Raw genomic sequence first — 17,600 nt, forward strand, 5'->3', positions numbered from 1 at the left:
CAACAGAATGCCCAACACAACTAGATTTACAATCCTAGACTTAGAAAGCTTAGAACTACGTTGCCTTAAACACGACCTGATGACAGGGAGGCACAGCAGAGAGACGAAAAAGCCACAATTTGGATATAAGTGATTGTTCATCACCATAAACACACAGCACCCATAAAGATGACATACATACAATTTAAAAAAAGATAAGAGACAACAAGGGGGGAAGATAATAATAAAAACATCATCACGAAGAACCAGAAATGAGGGGTAGAATATGTCCACTTTAGAAACCTGAACTCTAGGTCGCACTCCAACGAAAGTCTCCTGGATAGTTAGTTAGTTAGTTAGTTAGTTAGTTAGTTAGTTAGTTAGTTAGTTAGTTAGTTAGTTAGTTTACTTATTTATTCATTCATTCATTCACTCACTCACTCACTCACTCACTCACTCACTCACTCACTCACTCACTCACTCACTTACCAGATTTGTATGCCACCCCTCTCTGCAGACTCAGGGCGGCTCACAGCAACAACAATGCAATGTAAACAAATCTAATATTTAAGTTAATTTTAAAAAACCCCAGTTTAGAAACCAATCATACATACTAGCATACCATGCATACATTTTATGAGCCTAGGGGGAGGGAAAATGTCAATTCCCCCATGCCTGACGACAGAGGTGGGTTTTAAGGAGCTTACGAAAGGCTAGGAGGGTGGGGGCAACTCTGATATCTGGGGGGAGTTGGTTCCAAAGGGTCAGGGCCACCACAGAGAAGGCTCTTCCCCTGGGTCCCGCCAAATGACATTGTTTAGTTGACAGGACCTGGAGAAGACCCACTCTGTGGGACCTAACTGGTCGCTGGGATTCGTGTGGCAGGAGGCGGTCCCAGAGATATTCTGGTCCGGTGCCATGAAGGGCTTTATAGGTCATAACCAACACTTTGAATTGTGACCGGAAACTGATCGGCAACCAATGCAGACTGCGGAGTGTTGGTGTGACATGGGCATATTTGGAGAAGCCCATGATTGCTCTCGCAGCTGCATTCTGCACGATCTGAAGTTTCCGAACACTTTTCAAAGGTAGCCCCATGTAGAGAGCTAATTGTTTCTTCTTTTCCTAAAATTGAATAGATGCAAACACCATTGCACAGACCTAAACATACCTGGAATAAAGTGAGATTTAAAAGCCACATGCAAAACACACACTGTTTGGACAAACCTATTTTTAATCAATAGCCGACTACTAGTAACTGGTCTTTTTATACAATCTGAAGAGAAACATTATTTGCACTTGCGGAATCCAACAAGCTGGTTGCTTGTATAGGTTTATAAAAAGTATTCTAATTGCATGACTAGGTTATCCAATGTTTTGATTTAAATTGTAGGTTAGGCGCACCCTTTTCTAAAGCTATGTTTCAGAGAGAGGACCCTATATATTGCGTTTAAATACAAATAATTCTGCTTTAATTTCACAGGGTTTTTTTCCTGATGAAAAAAGAACAATTTTGTAACATGACAGGTGTGTTTTGTGCAGCATATTTTTTTAGGAGATGGAAGACACTTCTAAAACTGAACAGAGGGACCAAAATCTTGAAGTCTAGTATTCATTGTACATCTGTGACTTGTTTTGCCAGATAACTCTTTTCGGAATGAAGTTATTGCAAAGTTTTCAATTGTTGCTTGATTATTTTTGAAGGAACGTCTTCAATTTCTTCTACGATGGTCTTTGCTATCCTAGGAATCAAGCCTGGTTGATATATTCCCACACTGTGGTAACATCAGAAGTCTGTAGTTCAATGGAAGGAATGCCTTCAAATGAAAGCTGGATTGGAGTGAGGATTGGAGACTTAGGTTTTGTCTCTGGACATATTTCGGGCACTTTTGACAATTCTTACCGACATCTTCCATTTCAGTCTACTTGATGATGTCCTTTGGGAATGTTATTGGAGAAGTTTCGGGCATGAATGCTTTTGTATAATTCAAAGAAAAGTTGTATGTCATCTGTTGTGGTTGGCTCTGGGCCAGCTCCTGCAGTGGGGAATTTTGATTTATGGGAATCCCCGGTTTATCAGAGACCTGTTTTGTTGCCAGAGGAATTAGTTGAACGCAATCTGCATCAACGGAGGAATTGTTTCGAGATCACATGAAGTGATTGATAGTGAGGTCATACTTGAAATACTGAGTCTGCTTGTGGTCACCATGACACAAAGAAGATGTTGAGACCCAGAAAGAACATAGAGAAGAGCAATTAACATAGAAACATAGATGACTGACAGCAGAAAAAGACCTCATGATCCATCTAGTCTGCCCTTATACTATTTTTTGTATTTTATCTTAGGATGGATAGATGTTTATCCCAGGCATGTTTCAATTCAGTGACTGTGGATTTATCTACCACATCTGCTGGAAGTTTGTTCCAAGGATCTACTACTCTTTCAGTAAAATAATATTTTCTCATGTTGCTTTTGATCTTCCCCCCAACTAACTTCAGATTGTGTCCCCTTGTTCTTGGGTTCACTTTCCTATTAAAAACACTTCCCTCCTGGACCTTATTTAACCCTTTAACATATTTAAATGTTTTGATCATGTCCCCCCTTTTCCTTCTGTCCTCCAGATAATTAAGATGATTAAAAAGGCCTGGAGGCCAAATCATATGAAGAACATTTGCAGGAATTGGGTAGGTCTAGTTTAATGAAGAGAAAGACTAGGGGGGACATGATGGCATCTTCCAATATTTGAGGGACTGTCGCAGAGAAGAGGGAGTCAACTTATTGTCCAAACCACTTGAAGGCAAGACAAGAAACAATGAATGGAAATGTTTATTTATTTATATTTATTTTTGTCAAGTACATATTGGTGGTATACAAAGATATAATATTTATATACATGATACACTAGTAAAGGAGAAACATGAGGACAGGGGACCAAAGGCACGCTGGTGCACTTATCCACGCCCCTTACTGACCTTTTAGGAATCGGGAGAAGTCAAGAGTGGACAGTCTGAGGGTCAAGTTTTAGGGATTAGGTGATGATACTACAGAGTCTGGTAGTGAGTTCCATGCATCAACTACCTGGTTACTAAAGTCGTATTTCCTGCAGTCGAGTTTGGAGTGGTTCACTTTGAGTTTGTATCTGTTGTGCGCTCGTGTGTTGTTGTAACTGAAGCTGAAGTAGACTTTGACAGGAAGGACACTGTAGAAGATGATTTTATGGGCTATGCTTAGATCATGTTGAAAGCGACAGAGTTCTAAGCTTTCTAAACCCAGGATTGTAAGTCTAGTTGCGTAGGGTGTTCTGTTGTGAGTGGAGGAGTGGAGGGCTCCTCTCGTAAAGTATCTCTGGACACTTTCTTATGTATTTATGTCTGAAATACGGTGTGGGTTCCAGACAGATGAGCTGTATTTAAGGATTTGTCTGGCAAAAGTTTTGTATGCTCCAGTTAGTAGTGTGGTATTACTGGAAAAGAATAGAGTAGAAGAGTAGAGTAGAGTAGAGTAGAGTAGAGTAGAGTAGAGTGGAGTGGAGTGGAGTGGAGTAGAGTAGAGCAGAAGAGAAGAGAATTCTTTATTGGCCAAGTGTGATTGGACACACAAGCAATTTGTCTTACAACCCTTGTAAACTACATAAGATTAGGTTAACAATCTTAACCTAACCTTACATAGTAAGATTATTATACTGCTCAAAAAAATAAAGGGAACAGTCAAATAACACATCCTAGATCTAAATGAATGAAATATTCTCATTGAATACTTGGAGTTATATTCTGTTGTTTAAGTGTTCCCTTTAATTTTTTTGAGCAGTGTTCACTAACTACTACTCCACTAAATTTAATAATTTAATTTATTAATTAAATGAACTGCATTAATTAATGCCACATTAAATCTTACCTAGTTAAGAATTTCGTAGGCAACGTGTCAGATTTTCAAATCGCGTTGCAGCTTCATTGTGAACGTTTAGGTCAACGTAGAATTTGGGGAAAGCTTTTTTCTGTGATTTCAGATCGGGTGAGATAGGTGGAGAAGCCAAATGGGGTGGAACTGCCGCTGGGCTGTTTTTCTAATCAGGTCCACGGGAGGAGGCCTTGTGAGGCTGGACCAGGGGAAGGCCATCTGGCCCACGTTGCCCGAGGAGGTTTCCAAAGTCAGATTCATCCTGGAATTATTTCTGCAGCCGAGGCGGACAGTGTCAGGGTCCCCCGGGGGAGCTCTCCAGATGCCGGTGAAATTGAGAGCTTCCCCTCCACAGTGCGTTTCTCAGGTCACGGAAAATACAAAGAAAAAGCCAAGATGGAGAGTTCTGAGAAAAATGGGGAACTTCACTAGGACGCCCTGCAAGAAGAAGTCTCCACTGCATAGCTAGAGGTATCACAAGCAGAAAGAGGGAGATTGTGATCCCCTTATATAGAGCGCTGGTGAGACTCCATTTGGAATAATACTGTGTCCAGTTCTGGAGACCTCACCTACAAAAAGATATGGATAAAATTGAAGGGGTCCAAAGACGGGCTACAAAAAAAGGTGGAAGGTCTTAAGGATAAAACGTATCAGGAAAGACTTCATGAACTCAGACTGTATAGTCTGGAGGACAGAAGGGAAAGGGGGGGACATTTAAATATGTTCAAGGCTTAAATAAGGTTCAGGAGGGAAGTGTTTTTAATAGGAAAGTGAACCCAAGAACAAGGGAGCACAATCTGAGGTTAGTTGGGGGAAAGATCATAAGCCACGGGAGAATTTGATTTGAATATGAATATGATTTGACTGAAAGAGTCGTAGATGCTTGGAACAAACTTCCAGCAGACGTGGTTGGTAAATCCACAGTCACTGAATTTAAACCTGCCTGGGATAAATATAGATCCATCCTAAGAAAAAATACAGGGAATAGTATAAGGGCAGACTAGATGGACCAGGAGGTCTTTTTCTGCCGTCAATCTTCTATGTTTCTAAATCAAATTGTCCATTTAGGAAGCAACACTGATTGACAATCAATTTCACCTGCTGTTGTGCACATTCAACTTTGTACAGGACAAAGTATTCAATGAGAATATTTCACTCATTCAGATCTAGGATGTGTTATTTGAGTTTTCCCTTTCTTTTTTTTGAGCAGTGTATATAAGAAGGCGGCTAAAATTCTTATTTAGAAACATCGAAACCTAGAAGATTGACGGCAGAAAAAGACCTCATGGTCCATCTAGTCTGCCCTTAACCTATTTCCTGCATTTTATCTTAGGATGGATATATGTTTTTGCTTCATTTATTTAAACTAAAATTTCTACTGACGTCGTCTATTAAAAACCGACACCCATTTGCGATGTTTCCAACCTCCTTCCAATTTTCTCAGTTAGAAATTGGCAAGGAGGCGAATTCCTTCCAGCCTGCATTAGAGGAAAGGGGGGAAAAAAACCTGGGTTTTTAATACTGTTTTATTTCTAGGAAAGCCACGCAGGAAGGAAATGCGTCTATGAAATAAATGACATTAAAGAAAAGGAATTAAGAGAGTCGCATGTGCTTTGTTTGGAATTTTTATTTCTTTAAAATAATTCATACAAATGGATACAGTCACAAACATGATTTAACGCAAAATATTGCTAGCCTACTACATAACTGGGAAGGAGTCCATGTAGGCAATGAAGTATTTTTTCTACTTTTCAGTAACTCTAGTTCACCTTTCTCAGTCAATCTCTCTTCTCTTTCTCTCTTTCTCTCTCTCTCTCTTTCTCTCTCTCTGCACCTCAGCAATAATATATACTTTTAACTGGTGACAAAAACAAAAAAAAGCAGGGTCTTTGTTTATACAAAAAAACTTTTTATTTGCACCTCAAAAATCTCTTTCAAACATCTTCATTCTGAAATGTGGGGAATTTATGCCAAAAAAAATCAGGAGAAAGGTGTTTTGCGTTTTATTAAATTATTCTTTTTTTAAAAAAAAACAAATGAAATAATAAGACAAAAAGGTAGAAAAAACAATGCACTGTATGGCATAGAAAGAAAGATGAAAAAAAAAGTGGGTGGGAGTCATTATCCTGAGAAGTTTCATCAACTGCCTCAATTTTGGGGCGTTTTTAAAAAAAACATATAAAAACAAAACAAAAAAAAAGTTTTCAACTTTTTAAAAGTGGTTTGTCAAATGCCTCTCTTTGTGTGTTGTTGTTGTTGTTGACCACGGAGCAAACAAACCTCGGTTAACTTTCTAAAAACTGTACACAGACAAGTACATTCATGATATAATTAACTACTAACTTCTCTGGCTTAACAAAGAACCCACAGGAATACAGAAAAAACTTGTGATTCAGGGTCACTGGACAGGGACAAACTACATTTTATATGGAGGAATAAAAGTTTTCAGGTCTTCGTTCCACTCCTCTCTCCCACCGCCGATTCGCAAGGATGCTGCATCTTGGACCAGTTCATTTAAAAACGTGGAGGAACCTGTTTCTCCAGGTTCTCGTTGTGGTTCCGCATCTGTCCGAATGTTTCACCACGGGGCTTTCCAAAAGTTGCAACCCTCTACACTGGGACATTATCTTCTCGTAGGCTACAACTGGTCACTGGGGTGGTCTCTATCCGCTTCCGGCTTGACCGTCTGGCCGGGAGAAGGAGCGTGGGGAGGGTGAGCGACGGGAGGGAGGCCGTGCGACAAGGGCATGGCGTTAGGGACGATGCCTTCCACTGCGGTGGGGATTCCGGGCGGAGCCACGCTCACCACACCAGGAGGGTACCTGCTGAAAGGAAAGGGAGGGCGGTTAGACCGACGGGGAAGGGCGGCTTTCTTTCACCAAACCCTGAGACTGTTGTGTCTCCGGGGGTGGGTGGGGGTGTTCTTTGGTGGTCTCGGAGCTTAGCTTGTTTTTCCTGCAGATGATTCGTTTTGCAACTAGGTAATAGCATTAGTGGTAGAAGGGGCTGTAGAGAGGGAGGAGGAGGACAGGGAGGAGGAGAAGGAGATCAAGGAGAGGGAGGAGGAGGAAAAGAAAAAGGAGGAGGGAAACGAGGAGAAGAAGAGGAGGAGGAGGAGGAGAAGGAAGGAAATAAGGAGGAGGAGGAGAAAAACAACAAGGAAGGAGGAAGAGGGAGAAGAGGAAGAGGAGGAGGAGGAGAAGAAGGAAAGGAAGGAGGAGGAGTGAAACAAGGAGGAGGAGGAGGAGGAGGAGGAGAGGGAGAAGGAGGAGAGGGAGAAAAAGAAAGAGAAGGAGGAGGGAAACAAGGAGGAAGAGGAGAAATAGGAGGAGGAGAGGGAGAAGAAGAAGAAGAAGGATAGGAGGAGGGGAAGAAGGAGGAGGAAGAGGTGAAGAGCAAGGAGAAGGGAAACTAGGAGGAGAGGGAGAAGAAGGAAAACAATGAGGAAGAGGAGAAAGGAGGAAGAGGAGGAGAAGGAGTAGGAGAACAAGAAGGAGAAAGAGAAGGAAGAGGAGAAGAGGGAGAAGGAGAAGAAGGAGAAGGGAAACAAGGGGGAGAAGGAGGAGGAGGAGAGGGAGAAGGATTGGGTAAATAAGTAAGTAAGTAAGTAAGTAAGTAAGTAAGTAAGTAAATAAATAAATAAATAAATAAGGAGGAGCATGAAAAGGAGGAAAACAAGGAGGAGGAGGAGGAGGAGAAGGAGAAGGAGGAGGAGGAGGAGAAAAAGGAGAAGGGGGAGAAGGAGGAGGAGGAGGGGCGCCATAGGTCCGCCACCATGGGTCTAGAAGACCGCAGCCAAACTCAGAGAATACCAAGGACTCCACTGTTCAACCCTGAGCTACATATATTCTCCTCTATTGTCTGGCCTAGTCGTCTACCGCCTGGACATCTAAGGTCTTTATGACGTGGTAGAACATCCCGAAGTAGACAACGGGTGATTCCCACTTTGGACTCCGTGGGAGGTGGTGGAAATAAGAGTTGAAGCTGTCCTACCTGTAAGTAGCGCCGTTAAGCTCCGGGTGCACGACTCCTGGGTCCATGCTCGCCCAGTGTGTAGCGGTGGTCAAATGTTCTTTGTTGACACAGTTTTTCAGGCTGTCTGGAATACGGCCTAGGGAAGAGGGAAATATCGCCCACATAAACATTGCAGCTGGTGTGATGGGCAAAGTGTGTGTAACAAAAGCACAGTCAACACCCTTTTGGCTGCAGCTGACACCATCGTTGTTGTTCCACACAACCTCTTGTGTTGTTTTCCAAAGCTTGCTAAAATGTCTCCTCTTTTGTGCGCGTCTGTGAGAAAAACCCACCAAGTAATTCCACGGGAACCCAAATGAACAGAAGGCAGCTCTTGTATTACTTTGGTCAAAGATCCTTGGTGGGTACAACAACCCAAGAAGGCAAAATTACACATTCAAGAATCAAGCTTTGATATGACCACAACATGTCGAGATGAACACTCCAGATTAGCTGCTGAGAAGTTTGGTGTTTGTTTCATTTTGCTGCGGTTCTCTTACTACACAACTTGTGCTGAGATTATTATTATTTTTTTAAAAAAGCTGATGTTCTTATTTCTCCCTCTTCCAAAATATTATGCATGCAAGGTTCCGTTCGTTTGACCCACCTCGGAAGGATGGAAGGCTGAATCAACCTTGAAGTGAGTCAACCTTAAAGTTGACTCAGTCCATCTCACTTCCTTCTAAAACCACCCAATCCAAGGAAGGTAGAGGCGGTAGATCTTCTATATAAAGTCACAATCGTTTCTGTGATTCTTTACTTCTGGGTTTCTGGTCTTCTCCTTGGTTGAGTCCTGACAAAGTTTCTTTCTGGTCTTTCAATCAAAGGACCTTAGCTCAAGGCTGACAGCGTTGTCCTCACTCACCAAAAGAATGCATGAGAACTTCAGATCGTTACAGAGTGGCATTTTGGAACCTTGTCAACTTGAAGACATGTGGACTTCAAATCCCAGAATTCCCCAGCCACCCATAAATTCTGGGAGTTGAAATCCGCATCTTAAAAGTTGATACAGTTACTTTGCCATATAAATTTTGAAGCAATTTTATTCAAATCAATAAATAATTTGCGATAAGATTGTTAACTGTTTAGAATCTGATGTACATAATTTAATTTGATTTACTTGATTTATAAGCTACCCAACTCCTTCCAGACTCTTTAATTAGTAAGAGTTAAGAGTTTCTTGCTTTGTCAATCCAGGTTGATTTTTATATTTATTTATCATATTTATTTATTTATTAGACTTCTATGCTGCCCTTCTTGAAGCAAATATATGTAAGGCGCCCCGAGTCTTCGGAGAGTAAACAAACAAACAAGCAAACAAACACACACACACTAAAATAAAATAAAATAATAAACAAAACCAACCAACCCGGAGGCTAACCTGTGATGGCTCTCCGGATTTCCCTGGCTGCCTCCTCTCGCATCTCTATGGAGGCTTGTTCGCTGTACCAGGCAGCGTGGGGCGTGCAGATGAGGTTCGGGGCGTCCTTCAAGGGCCCTTGGCTAAAACTGAGGAGAAAGAAAAAACCCCAAATATTAGATTGCCTCGAATAAAATCTCTCCCGCCTGCATCTCTTCCGAAACATAATGCTCAACCTCTGATTGGTGGCCAGTTAAAAATTCCACTGGAATGATCCGACTTCCATGTTGGCATACAAAACAGGCAGGCCTCGACTTACGCCGGGGTCAGAATTTCAGTCACTAAGCAGAGCAGCTGTTCAGCAAGACCTGCCCAATTTTATATGAGCCTTTTTTGCCCAGGGTGGTTCAGCAAATCACACACAAATCCTGGGGCCCCATCGCAGCAACGTTTGTGCCCCCAGCATTCAGGTAGCGCATGACAGCGCACACTTCGCCCTTGGAGGGAAACGGAATGAGGACGCTCATCTCTAACTTTCACCACGACACCGGTCAATGATCTACTGACCCCTGGCACTGCTCGGTCTCTTCCGCTGGCTTCCCGCTACACGATACTCATACCAACTTCCCCCGCGGACATTCCCTGCGAGAGCTACGGGCCTTGCAACCTCTGGAAAGTGTTTCAGATAACCCTCATACTAAACTTTCTCACAAAGTGGAGATGGCACTATTATTTCTACATGAAACCGCTGGGCGAGATCATCCAAGGGCCTGGGGTAAGCTACCACCAGTACACTGATGATACTCAGCTGTATATCTCCACCCCGTGTCCACTCAGCGAAGCAGTGGAAGTGATGTGCCGGTGCCTGGGGGCTCTCAGGGTCTGGATGGGGGCCAACAGGCTCAAGCTCAATCCAGACAAGACGGAGTGGCTGTGTGTCCTGCCTCCCAAGGACACATCCATCTGTCCATCCATCACCCTGGTGGGGGAACTATTGACCCTCTCAGAGAGGGTGCGCAACTTGGGCGTCCTCCTCAATCCACAGCTAACTCTGGAACACCATCTTTCGGCTGTGGCGAGGGGGGGCGTTTGCCCAGGTTCGCCTGGTGCATCAGTTGCGGACCTATTTGGACAGGGAGTCTTTGCTCATGGTCACTCATGCCCTTATCACCCCGAGGTTCAATTACTGCAATGCTCTCTACATGGGGCTACCTTTGAAGAGTGTTCGGAAACTTCAAATCGTCCAAAATGCAGGCGCGCAAGTGGTTATGGGCCTTCCAAGGCAGGCCCATATTTCGTCCTCACTCCGCGGACTGCAATGGCTGCTGATTGGTTTCCGGACACAATTCAAAGTGTTGGTGATGACCTATAAAGCCCTACATGGCATCAGACCAGATTACCTACGGGACCGCCTTCTGCCACATAAGTCCCTGTGGCCGGTCAGGTCCCACAATGTTGGCCTTCTCCCGTCAACCAAGCAATGTCGTTTGGCGGGGCCTAGGAGAAGAGCCTTCTCTGTGGGGGCACCGGTCCTCTGGAATCAGCTCCCCCCCAGCTCCGTACTGCCCCCACCCTCCTTGCCTTCCGCAAGAGCCTCAAGACCTATCAATGTCACCAGGCCTGGGGCAATTAGACCCTCTGACCAATAAATGTAATGTATGGTGGGACTGGACTGTATGATTGCGCATTATACTAGGGTTTTTTAATTGTATTTTAAACTATTAGATTTGTGCTACATGCCTGTGTTTTGTATTGGTATTTATGTTGTGAGTCTTTGGAGAGGGCGGCATACAAATCTAATTATTAATAATAATGATAATGATAATGATGATGATGATGATAATAATAATAATAATAATAATAATAATAATAATAATAATAAACATCACGCAGTCCTAGGTGCTTGGGAAGCACCCGACTGGTGATGAAATACGAAATCCAGCATAGTGATCTTGTTTGCTGTGTTGTATTGACATAACAATAATAATAATTATGATTATTATTTATTAAATTTGCATGCCGCCCCTCTCTGTAGACTCAGGGCGGCTCACAACAATAGTGGCAAAACAATGTAATACAAATCTAATAATTTAAACTAAAAACCCATAATTTAAAAACATGCACACAACACATCATACATAAACAATATAGGCCTGGGGAAGTTATTTCAGTTTCCCCATATATAATAATAATAATAATAATAATAATAACAACAACAACAACAACAACAATAATAATAATAATAATAATAATAATAGTGTCACCCGTGAACATCCCCATGAGAGCTATGTGCCTTGCAAAACATTACTTTCCAGCTAACCCTCGTACTAAACATTCTCACAAAGTGGAGATGGCACTATTATTTCAAGGGCCTCCAAGGTCTGGTTTTAAAGAGGGAGTAGTCCAGTCACCTGAATGGTTCCGATTCGTGGACATCTAAGGCTGCTCCCCGTATTCTGCCTTCCTTCAGCGCTTGTGCGAGGGCCTTCTCGTCCACCAGTCCTCCACGAGCTGTGTTCACAAGGAAGGCCCCTTGCCGCATCTGTAGGGTGGGAAAAGGCAGAGCACCGTGAAATTAATCAGATATTTGGGTTGGAAAGGACCTTGGAGATCTTCTAGTCCAGGGGTAGGCAAAGTTGGCTCTTCTATGACACGTGGACTTCAACTCCCAGAATCCCTGGGCTAGCCTGATTGGTTCGGGAATTCTGGGAGCTGAAGTCCATAAGTCAAAGAAGAGCCAACTTTGCCTGCCCCTGTTCTAGTCCAACCCACTGCCCAGGCAAGAAACATGATACAATTCTGCATATTGCTCTACAGAACAAACAGTGCACAGTCAACATGTGCTTTTCTACTTAACTGCGGCAAGGAAGCAGGAAAGTACATGTGGACTGTGCATCGTTTATTCCAGAGGGCTGTCTACAGAATTACTAACAGGTTATGGGCCTGGCACGGTTCCACTGTGTCACTCTGCTTTGAAAAGGGATTTCTATTCATTTTTCCTTTGGGCCCAGTCATCCCCGGCTACAACAAATAAATGAAGGACACAGCAACAGAAAAAGCATCGCAACAGAATAAAAGAAAATGGCCAGTAACACAGCTGCAACAAAGCTTCCATTTGCAAATCTAACATGATCAAACGGTTGTCTAGTCAATTCTTGAAAACGTCCAGCGATGGAGCACTCAGAAATTCTGGAAGCAAGCCATTCCATTCATTATTTTAATTGGCAGCAAATTTTTCTTTAGTTCTAGGTTGGTTCTCTCCTTGTTTAGTTTCCACCCGTTGCTTCTTTTTCTACCCTCAGGTGCTTTGGAGAATAGTTGGACTCTCTCTTGATTGTGGCAACCCCTGAGATATTGGAAAATTGCTATCATGTCCCCCCTGGTCCTTATACAGTTCTCTAAAGAAAATATACAATTATGATGAGAAAGATTATGAAACACACTTAACTGTCTCCTGAACATTTAAACAAGGGTCCAACCCTTTTAATATCCTGGCTTATCATGCAGAGAAATGGTGATAGATCCATTCATAACCAAAGATGGTTTCTTGTGACCTATTCAGCACCTTAGCTAGGATCCTTGTGCTTTTTCCCCCATTAATAAGTTAGAATCATGAGCAAAAATACCCAGCAATGCAAAGCATGTGTAATGTGTCAATCCGAAACAATAAAAAACAGTTGGGAGTATAAAAGCAACTGAAAACTCCTATCTGTTTGACACTGGTGAAGGTTTCTGTCGAAAGCCACTTTCATTAACATGCTTATTTTATCATTAAACCTATTTCAACGAGAACTGTTTAAGCTTTTGTAAGTGTGCAATAAATGGTCTCTTTTTATCTTTAATTCTCTGTAGAATATAAATACCCATTTTGAAACACGTACTGAATTTCACTTGCAAATTATGTTAATCTCGTTCTACAAGTGGCTAGACTTTCCATGTCGAGACTCAAGGCTTGTTCAGACTCATCTTAATTCAAAGTTCAGAAAAAAATCCAGTGTCAGATGAGAAGAGCGGGGCTCCAAAAAAATATTCAAAGAGAAACGGAAGCCCGATCCAATCCATCTCCTTTTGATGTGTAAATTTTTATCTATTCTGACTTTACAATCCCCTGTTTCTACGGTTCTTCCCATTATGACAACAATACAAAAGGATTAAAAATTATATAAATCCTGTAAGCATCAAGGCAGTTGATTTAAATTCACTGAGGCTGATTTATTTCCTACTCCACAGGCTTTCGAGAAGCATCTTGTATGCCAGGGGTTCAGAATCTACCGTATTATTCAGAGTACAACATGCCCCCTTTCCCTCCCTAAAAGAGGCTGAAAGTTCAGATGCGTCTTATACTCTGAATGTAGCTTTTTTCCCCCTCCAGGCCTAACCAGGCGCTAACGGTGTTTCCAGCTCTTATCTTGCAGGCTCTTTCCTTTTTACTCTCTGCGAAGAATGTTTTCCAAGCTCTAAGTCTTTGCAGGCTTTTTTTCATTGCTCTACTTGCTCCAAAAGTTTCTTTGCAGCCCTAACCAGGTGCTTAATGATGTTCCCAGCTCTTATCATCTTGCAAGCTATTTCATTGTTACTCTCTGCAAAGAATGTTTTTCAAGCCCTAAGTCTTTGCAGGTTTTTTTCCATTGCCCTAACTTGCTCCGAATAACTTTCTTTCCAGCCCTTAACCAGGTGCTAACAGTGTTCCCAGCTCTTACCAGCTTGCAAGCTCTTTCCTTGTTACTCTCTCCAAATAAGGTTTTTTTAAAAAAGTCCTAACCAGGGGATAAAATAATGTGCTGAAGCTGACCAGACTAAGGACGCTAACCAGATGAATACCTGGTAAGCAGATACTTTTCCCTATTTTCCTCCCCAAAAACTAACATGCGTCTTATACTTTGATAAATACAGTAATTTTCAAAACCCAAATTTGGCGAAGGCATCCTAAACCATCAGACCAATGGTGCAGTTTGGTAAGCAAATTCAAAGAAACCTCTGTAGCAAAATCTGCAAGATCCATTTATTTCACTCTGCAGGAAAAGAGAAATAAAACCAACATCCGCCCTCACCCATGAAGTATATAAACGAGTGACTGCAGGTTGTCCTCACTTAAGGTTATTGGGACCAGAAATTCTGTCACTAACCGACACACTCCTAAAGCACAACTTCAAGCGAGCATGCCAATTTAGGGCAGCAGCCACAGTCACCAAATTAATTAAGTGTAGACGCCATTTGCAACTTCTTGCTGGCTTGCCCGCTGAGTTTGGGTGGGAAGTCGGCAGCAGAGGTCACAAAGATAGCCACAGGATGTTAGGAACTGTCGTAAATGGGAGATGGTTGCACGAATTACATAACTGCAAGGTTGTATCTTCAAGGACCAGTTGCAAGTCTCCCTCGTCCGGCCCCGTCGTAACTTACAACAGTCGCTAAACGAGAAGTCTTTGCGCACGGATTAGCTGGATAAAAATATTCTAGGGGGATTAAGAGATTCCTGCCATTGCTGAAACGTTTCTCGTTTTATTCTTCTCTGCAAGTCATTTGCTGTATATACATTTATATAGAATAAAGCAGGAGAGTGCCAACTACTCCCTTGGAACACAAGGGGGCGCCAGTTGCTCACTACAACCAAATACGTATTCAATTCTCCCAGTGCAGAAATATCCGGATGTGGCGACTCTTAAAACTCTTAACTTTTAACTGCACAAGTAAATAAAGATCAATGCGGGATGAAGAATAATGGCGTTACGTGATATCACACCCCTCCCCAAAAGAACCTGGGGACAGATTGACGGTGTATGACGCACTGAAGGGAGCAGGAATGTAGTATAGCAGTGATGGCGAACCTTTTTCCCCGCAGGTGCCGAAAGAGTGTGCGTGCGAATTATTGCGCATGCGTGAGTGCCCACACCCATAATTCAATGTCTGGGGAGGGCAAAAACAGCTTCTCCTGCCCCTGGAGGCCTTCTGGAAGCCACAAACACCTTCCCAGGGCCTCTATGAGAGCCAAAAATCAGCTGTCTGCCATATAATTTAATAATAATAACAATAACAATAATAATAATAATAATAATAATAATAATAATAATAATAATAATAATGCCCGAAAAAGTGGTCAAAAATGAGCAAGCAAAACTACTGTGGGACTTCCGACTTCAGACTGACCGAATTCTGAAGCATAACACACCAGACACCCTGATTGTGGAGAAAAAGAAAGTATGGATCACCGACATCGCAATCCCAGGAGGCAGCAGAATTGAGGAGAAGCAGCTACAGAAATTAGTGAAATACGAAGATCTAAAAATCGAGCTGCAACGACTCTGGCATAAGCCCGTGAAAGTGGTCCCAGTGGTACGTGGCACGCTGGGCGCAGGGCCAAAGGATCTCAGCGGACATTTGAAAACCATCGGAATTGACGAAATCTCCATCTGTCAATTGCAAAAGGCCGCTTTGCTGGGATCGGCAAACATAATTCGCCTCTACATCACGCAGTCCTAGGTGCTTGGGAAGCGTCCGACTGGTGATGAAATACCAAATCCAGCATAGTAATCATGTTTACTGTGTTGTACTGACATAATAATAATAAGTCTTCAGAGAGGGGCGGCATACAAATCTAATAAATTATTATTATTATCATCATCATCATCATCATCATTATTATTATTATTTATTAGATTTGTATGCCACCCCTCTCCGAAGACTCGGGGCGGCTCACAACAACAATAACAACAATGTTACAATGTAAACAAATCTAATATTAAAAAAAAATCTAAAAAACCTATAATTTAAACACCGTGCAACACACGCATACCATACATAAAACTATAAAAGCCTGGGGTAGATGTCTCAATTCCCCCATGCCTGGCGATACAGGTGGGTCTTAAGTAATTTGTGACAGACAAGGAGGGTGGGGGCAGTTCTAATCTCTGGGGGGAGTTGATTCCAGAGGGCTGGGGCCGCCACAGAGAAGGCTCTTCCCCTGGGGCCCACCAAACGACATTGTTTAGTCGACGGGACCCGGAGAAGGCCGACTCTGTGGGACCTTATCGACTGCTGGGATTCGTGCGGCAGAAGGCGGTCCTGGAGATATTCTGGTCCGATGCCATGTAGGGCTTTATAGGTCATTACCAACACTTTGAATTGCGACTGGAAACTGATCGGCAGCCAGTACATGCTCACAGTCACTCATGCCCTTATCACCTCGAGGCTCGACTACTGTAACACTCTCTACATGGGGCTACCTTTGAAAAATGTTCGGAAACTCCAGATCGTGCAGAATGCAGCTGCGAGAGCAATCATGGGCTTCCCTAAATATGCCCATGTTACACCAACACTCCGCAGTCTGCATTGGTTGCCGATTGGTTTCCGGTCACAATTCAAAGTGTTGGTCATCACCTATAAAGCCCTTCATGGCACTGGACCAGGGTATCTACAAGACCGCCTTCTGCCGCATGAATCCCAGTGACTGGTTAGGTCCCACAGAGTTGGCCTTCTCCGGGTGCTGTCGACTAAACAATGTCATCTGGCGGGACCCAGGGGAAGAGCCTTCTCTGTGGCGGCCCCGACCCTCTGGAACCAACTCCCCCCAGATATTAGAGTTGCCCCCACCCTCCTTGCCTTTCGTAAGCTTCTTAAAACCCACCTCTGTCGTCAGGCATGGGGGAATTGAGATATTCCCTTCCCCCTAGGCTTATAAAATTTATGCGTGGTATGACTGTATGTATGATTGGTTCCTTAAATTGGTTTTTTTTTAAATTACTTTTAATATTAGATTTGTTTATATTGTCTTTTTACTGTTGTTAGCTGCCCCGAGTCTGCGGAGAGGGGCGGCATACAAATAAATGAATGAATGAATGAATGAATGAATGAATGAATGAATGTACATTGGAGCTGAGCTAGGGCAACAGCTTGTGTGCCAGCAGATATGGCTCCATGTGCCATCTGTGGCACCCGTGCCATAGGTTGGCCATCACTGTAGTATAGTATAGAATGTCGCACACTACTAACTAACCAGAGCTTACAAAACATTTGCCAGACCAATCCCTGCCTGCTCCGCTAGGCCCTTCTACCTGTTTAATGGTGAAGTCGTTTATCAGGTGGTGGTTGTGCTCGTTGAGGCTGCAGTGCAGGGTGACACAATCGCTGTGGAACAACAAGTCTTGCAGGGTGCTGACCCGTTGAAGGCCGAGAGCCCGTTCGATGCCGTCCGAGAGGTACGGGTCGTAGAAAATGACGTTGAAGCCAAAGGCTTTGGCACGCAGCGCAACAGCTTGACCCACTCGTCCTGCAAGGAAGGAAGGAAGGAAGGAAGGAAGGAAGGAAGGAAGGAAGGAAGGAAGGAAGGAAGGAAGGAAGGAAGGAAGATGGCTT

General features: G+C 43.1%; 1 protein-coding gene across 5 annotated transcripts in view; it reads right to left on the bottom strand.

Annotated features, from left to right (window-relative positions):
• Nucleotides 1–5,489: 5,489 nt before the first annotated feature.
• CTBP1 (C-terminal binding protein 1) overlaps nt 5,490–17,600 on the bottom strand; it is a 66,378-nt gene continuing 54,267 nt past the window's right edge. For 3 of the 5 annotated variants that reach the window (XM_070751430.1, XM_070751434.1, XM_070751432.1), the window contains 5 exons: nt 17,300–17,514; nt 11,663–11,793; nt 9,273–9,400; nt 7,871–7,988; nt 5,490–6,702 (listed from right to left, as the gene is read on the bottom strand). In XM_070751430.1, coding sequence (XP_070607531.1) covers nt 6,516–6,702; nt 7,871–7,988; nt 9,273–9,400; nt 11,663–11,793; nt 17,300–17,514 — 779 coding nt within the window. In that variant the 3' untranslated portion in view covers nt 5,490–6,515. The remainder of the gene's footprint in view (nt 6,703–7,870; nt 7,989–9,272; nt 9,401–11,662; nt 11,794–17,299; nt 17,515–17,600) is intronic. The other 2 variants (XM_070751431.1, XM_070751433.1) reach the window with 1 other exon arrangement.

Source organism: Erythrolamprus reginae, chromosome 4, assembly GCF_031021105.1.
Source record: "Erythrolamprus reginae isolate rEryReg1 chromosome 4, rEryReg1.hap1, whole genome shotgun sequence".
NCBI classification, from domain to species: Eukaryota; Metazoa; Chordata; class Lepidosauria; order Squamata; family Dipsadidae; genus Erythrolamprus; species Erythrolamprus reginae.